We start from the raw sequence: 8,254 nt of genomic DNA, 5'->3' as shown, positions 1-8,254 counted from the left end.
GAAAAAGCAGCAATGAGCTAAGGGAGAAAACTAATTTACTAAATATGATAGCAGAAGGTGAGATAAGACAATATAATACAATACAATTGGAAATGAAACTAATAAATAAAAAGAGAGAGAGAGAGTGTCCAAAACTGAAGGCCTTACTCTAATGCTGAAGGTGAGATGGCTGGGTGGCACATGCCGCAGAGATGAGCAGTAAAAGAAGGGGCAGCCTTGTGATTTATGAGCGGTTTTATCTTTCCCTCTGAACGGAAAAAGGAAATGGAACAGTGAAAGTCTTCTGGGACATGTAGTTCTTCTCTTCTGAGAACTGGGTACTGGAAATATCGACAATCCACAGAACTGGAGCATTAACTCTAACTCCCAGTGCACTACATGATGTTATAATGTGGAATACCGGTAACAAAAATCATAAAACCCTGACACTTCCCCAGGGACATGGTGAAAACATTCACTGATGGAGATTCTAACATGCAATTGGACAGGGTGCTGAATAATTTCATGTAGGCTCCCTTTTCCTGTGAAAGACTGGATGCGATGATCTCTTGAGGTCCCTTTGAACTCTGTCTGTTTTATGACTCTATATTTGTGCTAGAAAAAGTGAAAATGATTTCCCTAGTACACTTCACTGCTTAGTTAATGGTTGCTTTTTATCATGGGTCTGAACCTGCTGAAGTTCTTGGGGAAACTGAATAAATAGCAGTGAAGATAGATATGGAAAGGGAGTGCACTATATAATTTAGTATGAGCTTCGTTGTCTGAGTGATTCACCCAGGAAAGCACATTTCTGAAAATGACCTAGCAATTTTGTTAGTTCACTGGTCAACTCTCCTGTTTACAAGAAGCCAAACATCTCAGTACAGTGTGGGTAGCTGTGTTAAAAATTTACTTGTAGTACTTAATTATTGTAGGTAAACAATGTTTCTGTAGGTAGATTAATTAAAAAAAAAAAAGTAATGAGACTCTTCATACTAATGCAGTTGAATGTTGGTTTAAATACTATGGAAGGACAGAGAATACTGTTTGTGAACTGTTCTTTTCTGGACGTAGAACAAACTACTCAGACAGTCTCCTGAGATACCTTGCTGTCTGCTGAAGAATTACGCAGACTGGGGAGGGTAGCTTCTGTGACTGTCAATTCAGAAGTTCAGTCTAAATTTGGTGGTTATCTTCCTGAGAGATAAGAGGATAATTCAGTCTAGAAGAGGATTTCAGGTCCCTAAGCCAACTTCTTCCTAGCAGCAGGATCAGCTGTGACATCAGAGTAGAACTTTTCCAGTTGGATATTGAAACTCACCAAGGATTGAGAATGCAAGTCTGGCTCTGCGGGCAGTGGGTTCTGATGCTTAACTGTACTTAGGAGGAGAAAAAAATCATGCTGTATTCATCCAATCTGGCCTTTTTCTTAATGCACATAGCAGGATAATATGTCCTTGTGCAAATTCAAAAAGCTTGGAAAGGAGTTCTAAAAGACTTCAGCATAAAATTTGAAATGTTACTGTTTTGTTTCTTTCATGCAATTTATTCCAGAACAAAACCACTTCTCAATCCTCAAATACTGAAGTGTTTTTGCAGCCACTGGAAAAATGTTCATTGTTTAATAAAAGATTTGAGTTAATAGACAAGTATTTACCTGAAGATTGTGTACACTGAAAATAAATATTACAAATTTTGCCTCGAACAGTGATTTTTATTTTTGATATCTTCTCCTGGGCTTATTCCTGTTCACCAGCTGCGTTCTGCTAAACAACAACAAAAAGTTTGTATTGTTTTCCAATAGTTTTTCCTGTTGACTTGAAATTAACCGTTGGGTTTTTTATGCCTCTAGTGCAGAAAATGTTTTTCAGAATTTGATGTAGGGGTGTGGGGAAAGAAATGTTGTTTTTGCATAACAATAAGATGTTATGACTCTAAAGAGGTGCCATGGAGCTCTGGCCCATTTCCCAGGGGTCGATATTGGGGATTGTCCTCTTCAATATCTTCACTGATGTAATGGATGAGGACATTGAGAGCGCCCTCAGTAAGTTTGCAGATGACACCAAGGTGGTCAATCTGCCTAGGGGGAGCTAGGACATATGGAGGGATCTGGACAGGCTGGTTCGCTGGGCTGAAGCCAATGGGATGAGGTTCAACAAGACCAAGTTCCAGGTCCTGCACTTTGGCCACAGCAACCCTAGACAGTGTTACAGGCTTGGGGCAGAGTGGCTGGAAGACTGTGTAGAGGAAATGGACCTGGGGGTATTGGTCGATGCTCGACTGAACATGAGCCAGCAGTGTGCCCAAGTGGCCAAGAAGGCCAGTGCAATCCTGCCTTGTATCAGAAACAGTGTTGCTAGCAGTAACAGGGAAGTGATTGTACCTATGTACTCAGCACTAGTGAGGCTGCATCTCCGGTACTGTGTTCAGTTTTGGGCCCCTCAATGCAAGAAAGACACTGAGGCCCTGGAGAAGGGCAGTGAAGCTGGTAAGGAGTCTGGAGCACAGGCCTTATGAGGAGCGGCTGAGGGAACTGGGATTATTTAGTCTAGAGAAGAGGAGGTTCAGGGGAGACCATATCACTCTCTGTAACTACCTGATGGGAGGTTGCAGTGAGATGAGGGTCAGCCTTTTCTCTTGTGTAACTAGTGGTAGGACTAGAGGGAATGGCCTCAAATTGCACCGGGGAGATTCAGATTGGATGTTAGGAAATACTGCTTCTCCTGAAGAGTGGTCAGGCGCTGGAACAGGCTGCTCAGGGAGGTGGTGGAGTCACCATCCCTGGAGGTGTTCAAGGAACGTTTGGATGTTGTGTTGAGAGACACGGTTTAGTGAGAACTATTGGCAATGGGTGGAAGGTTGAATTGGATGATCTTGTAGATCTTTTCCAACCTTGGTTATTCTATGATATGAGTTAAATATCTGCTTGCAGAATAGAAGACCTGCATTTTTTAATAATGTAAGAGATGTACTGCTACTAACCAGTTCTGTGGTTTGAATGATAACTAGAGGGGAAAGTTAACTATGAGAGGTTATCCCAGCATACTGTAATAGGTAAAAACTAAACAAGAATAGGAGAAGAGCAGGGAGGGGTTAACCAAGCAGTAAACAGGGGTTGGACATTCTTAGGGAATTAGAAGCATCAGATAGGCTGTTAACCCTGGAGTACCCAACCAATGAGGAAACAGGAAGAAATTTGCACCAGAAAGTAGGAAATATAAACTGTTGCATCTCTTTGGTCTGATGCACCTTTTCAAAGGGTTGCTTACTCTTGCAAAAGCATTAAATAGATTTTGATTCATAGTGAATACTGCCTGAATCTGGACCATTGAACTCAATAATTTCTCACAGGGGGAAAGAAGTATGGAAAGAGAAAAATGTAAAACTGGAAATAATAGATACTTTGTCAAAATTGCTGATTTTTATAATAATAATTTTAAACTTATAGTTTAAGTGTTTGAGATTATGTAATGTTTTGCTCATTATTGATCATGTGGGTGCAGTAGCTTGACCAGCAGCTGCATTTGAAAGCAGTGGTAATGCTCAGACATAGTTCCTCAGCCCACATGCTGGACTATCAAGGAAAGTTGAATGGATAGGAAATAATCCTATAGAAAACCTTAAGACTTGCCTTAAGGCACTTAATTTTTAACATTAATACTTCTAAACATTTGGTGTTGCTGGTGGTAATGATGATGAAAACAAATAGTAAATTGACCCTATCTGTACTATTTCTGAAGCTCTGTTTAAATCTCGTTAAATGTAAAGATTTCAGTATATAATCTCCATATCTCCTTTTTTCAAAAATTATAAAGCTTTGTGCTTTAAGCTTTGAGCCATTTTTTAATGCCTACAGGTCTCCCATTTGTTCTTTCTTTATGTAAATTGCATCTAGTTGCATCCTGTTGCAAAATGTTTTCTTAGTATAGAAATTGACCATACCCATTCAATTAATTTAGAAGTAATTCATCTTAAAAAGAAAGCATGATGTATTGTTCAGAAGGTCTCATGGAGCTCTTTGTTTCTGAAAATAGTGAAGAGATCTTGATATTTTTTTTTTTTTTTTGCTGGTAATCCAGGTTGATAACCAAACTCTTCTCTTGAAAAGACAGGCATCCAGAATTGTCTGCACAGCTCCATTTGATAATGTCAGTGAATTTACCTATTTGTTTGGTTGATTGTAGTTAGCTGATACGTTTGTACCACAGGTTTTTAATTAGTCTAGATGTTCAAGTCTCTGTAAAGAAAACTGGAAATTATTGATTAGTCAGCGAAGCTCATAGATTGGTCTGTCTGATTTGGAATGCTTGACTTCATTTTGATAGGCTCTTGTTCCTTTTAGAATTTGAATTCTATTTTTCCAGGGTATATCTTGAATCCAAAAAGCTATGGAGACTTCTAGTAATTCAGTGCAACTACCTATAAGCTGCATGGTATTTCAAAAAAAAAAAAAAAAAAAAAAAAAAAAAAAAAAAAAGTTAATTGCTGAGTAGTGATTTAAGATCAATAAACTGAAAAGACATTTTCACAAAAAGTTTGTAAATGAGTACCGAGGACAAAAAAGGAAGGTTTTTTTTGAATCATCATCCTGGTCAGCCATATAAATCTCTGATCAAAACTGTGTGTAATAAAAACATTATTTTATCTATTTATTTCCTTAATGGCTTTGTACTTACTGACATTAGAACAGTTTGCTGAATGCAAACCACAGTTTTCTGGTGTGATGGTCATGTTTAGTGATGTAGAGGTGAGGGAGTAAAACAAAGGCAGGGAATGGCTGTAGAACTGGCCTTTTTAGAGGAAGCTGCTGTGAGAATAGTTTTCCTGGCTTCACTGTGATCTGTGTTAAATGCTAGTTTCAGTGACATCTAGGCAAAGCAAGCATGTTCTTAAGATTATTTCCTTACTAGGGTACTTGCAGTCTTATGAGAGATTTGTTTCAGCTTACTTTACGAAATCTTTGCTATTTAGAGATTAAAAACTACATGAAAATCTATGTAGAAATGTTGGTATTTGAACATTCTGAGCCTTGCAAAGATAATCTTTCTACTGAGAAGTAATTTGATATTATAGATGGAGGGCATTTTTTTTTTCTTTTTCTTTTTTTCCCAAAATGTCAAGCTTTGGAGCATGCTGCCTTATAGAAAATTATTTGAATCTTACTAGCTAGGAAAAAAAAAATGGTCTGGTTTACTTTCAGTTTGTGATTATTAGAGATACAGGTAAATACATTGTCCTGGCAGTAGGCATTTTTTCAGTAGCTTTCACACAGGCTGTTGGCTTAAATGAATCTTGCAATACATGTACTTTCTTTGGACAAGGAAGATATGCTAAATGTGTGTTTTTCCACTGCCCTTTTAGTAGGCTCTCTGACTTTTTAGGATTTATTGAGATACTCTGAATTTTCATGTTCTATTCACTCTCCACCTGCTGAAATGCCATGATCACTACATGAAGGAAGGGCTCGTGGTTATGATCCTGGATGTCTAGTCTTTTGGCACTTCAAAGTGCGAAATTAATTTACTGGCAGTAAACAGAAAGTACATTTACTACTTTATCTTAGACTTTGTTCTTTCTCTTATAATGTAACAGTTTCAACTGCAAAAATTGATGCCCTTCTGATTATGCAAGTTGTCACAGTTCATCTCCAACTGTGATGTGATCTTCATAAAACTAGTCATTTTAATTGCTGCTTGTAGGGGTAGCAGGGAAAGTTGCATAGTTTGTCACACTACTGTGAAAAGACTGGGCATGTTACTGTAGTAGGAGGAACTCTAAAGGCATACTGAAGGGGAGAGTAGTACAGGGCACTGCAAGGAATAGGAAAGTAGTTATCTTCCATAACAGCAGTTTGTGTGACTAAAATTACTGAACTTGATAGGTTTTTTTTTAATTCTTTTCTACCCTTGTTTTGCTTACTGTTGCTCCCAATGACTAGGTAGTAGGTAATCCTGAAAGGTGGTTATGCTCAAAATATGTTTATATCTTTGCACATGTAATAAACTGGATGTGTGCAACCCCTGCATGTGTTCTTACTTTTTTAGCAACAAGGTATTGGTCGGCCAACTGTGTATCATGCTGTGGTGGTTATATTTCTAGAATTCTTTGCCTGGGGCCTCTTGACAACTCCAGTGCTAATGGTAAGTATCACTGATATGCTGTTTTCTTGAAAGCAATGACAAAACTTAATTTGTTAATTCCTAGAGATCGTGGGTTTAATTTGTTTTACACTTGTTTAACTTGTTAGCTGAATTTAAGGAATCAACATTCTCTGCTGTAAAGTAGTATTATACTACTGAGATCTGGACTGCTGAAAGACTAAAATGTAGTAAAATACACTCTAAGTAACTTATGATTGCCTTTTAGAGTAACTCAGTGTACTGCTGAAAGACTTTCTGGATTTTTTATGCGATTTTATAGTTCATTTCATCTGCAAATCATAAAAATTAAATAAACGATACGAACCATAGTTATTTTTGTATCCTGAGGAGGATTGCCTTTTGTGCCAATATGTAGCTTGAAATAAAATATAAAGGCTTTTAAGCTGTAAGTAGATTTTATAAATATTTGATCTGTTCTAGAAATCAAATGAATAGGTAGTATTCCAGATTGGATAGATAATTGGAGTGTTTTAGCTAAGCAGTTGTAGGATATGAAGCCTTTCTTAAGATGTAGATCTTATTTATTCATTGAAATCAGGCCTGTCTAAGAGAAATCATCAAAAGTTTCTTAGTCCATTTTTTCATCAGATAATATGAGAGAACACTGAATCACATCACCAGCAGGGCTTTTTTGGTTTGGAAGACTGTCATGTTAATTATTTTTTACTTCCCCAAATCTCCAAGTAAATACTGTCTATATCACTTTTAAAGGATGCTTAACCAACCTTACTAAAGTTAGGCACTGATTTTTAATGTAGCTTATTAATAAAAGTCCATATAAAGAGTTACAGATTTCCGTAAATTAAATGTCTCATTAAATTGCTGCCCTGTCTTGCCATCTTGAAAACATGGGTAAGTTTAGTGTGTGGCCCTTTTTTCTTTTTCCTTTGTTTCTTAACAAAAGTGCTTAACTTTGAGTTGGCCTAATGTGGCAGTTCATATTTAAAGGGATAAATGTGCATGTAATAATTTTTCTTCATAGCTATATTTTATGTTAGATATCAACATCAGTGATACAATGCAGTTAAAGTAGTGCTATGTAAATTTGTGCTGGCTGTTGCATGTAGCTGAAATTTTTAATTCTCGGAATTAGTATTTAATCAGCTTCTCAGGTGCTGACAGGCTGTTGTTTGATTTAAACTACTTCAAATCTGATTTCATACTTGTGGTAACTTACTTTGATATTCTGATGCTGAACAGTGTTTTAGGTCATGTAGAACTTGTGAATGAGACCTAAATTTTGAATGGCCAGCTTGCTGTTTTTGCTCGAACAGGTTTGTGTAGAATGAAGGAAAAAACAAGAAGTCAGAAATGGAAGTATCTGAACTGGTGATCAATTTTCATGTTCAGTTTTGACCAGGAGAATCAGGGTACCACCACATTCTTAATGCTAAGCCAGGTTAAAATATTGTGTTGTATTTTATCAAAGTAAATTCTATGCATTTTATGATAGCTAGGATTACTTAAAGTACATTTTTAGTTTACTTTTTTTGCCTCTATTTTTAAGTGAAGCTGTAGTGTTTATCTCACAGAATTCTTAGATAAGAAAGAAGATTTCAAGTGTTTATAAAGAACACAAAGGATGTTTCAATCTCAAAATGCCCAGAGTTTATGCTCATTACTCTTGTGTTTGTACTTGTAGGGTTATATTAGTAAATTACCATAAGCAACATTAATCATTTAATGGCACAATGCTTTGTCTTCAGTATAATTTTTTTAGCATATTGATATACTGATATTACTATCAGTAGAACTTGAGGAAGGAACTTCCCTCTGCCCATCTGTATGTCCTGCACTTCTCTCTATAAAGGAGCAGAAATTAATCTCAAAAGCTGGAGCCAATCCCAGCAGTGATTTCAATACTGGAAAATACAGAAAAGTAATTAGATTTTACTCAGTGAGCTTCTTGTCTTTTTCCTTTTAAAGGAAAACATCTGCTTTCTTGTAGCGATAAGCAGGACTAACGCAATGGAAACAGCGTTACAAAAGGTGGAAGGAAAATACAGCGCTCACCCGGATCGGAAGATTTGGGGCTCGCAGGAAAAGGCTCCCACCAAGGAAGGATCTCCAGGCAGAGATCCTTCCTCAGGGGCAGTCAGCCCTTAAATGAGGCC

The 8,254-nt window shown here is 37.1% G+C and overlaps 1 protein-coding gene across 1 annotated transcript in view; it reads left to right on the top strand.

Annotated features, from left to right (window-relative positions):
- The first annotated feature begins 1,926 nt into the window (after positions 1-1,926).
- The window catches only part of LOC110391046 (hippocampus abundant transcript-like protein 1), a 35,767-nt gene continuing 29,439 nt past the window's right edge, over positions 1,927-8,254 (top strand). Inside the window, 2 exon segments of the mRNA XM_021382720.1 lie at positions 1,927-2,046; positions 6,024-6,119. Of these exon segments, the coding sequence (XP_021238395.1) occupies positions 1,927-2,046; positions 6,024-6,119 (216 nt within the window).

The sequence above is a fragment of the Numida meleagris genome, unplaced genomic scaffold, assembly GCF_002078875.1.
Source record: "Numida meleagris isolate 19003 breed g44 Domestic line unplaced genomic scaffold, NumMel1.0 unplaced_Scaffold276, whole genome shotgun sequence".
In the NCBI taxonomy this organism is placed as follows: Eukaryota; Metazoa; Chordata; class Aves; order Galliformes; family Numididae; genus Numida; species Numida meleagris.
This window is presented reverse-complemented; position numbering and strand designations above follow the sequence as displayed.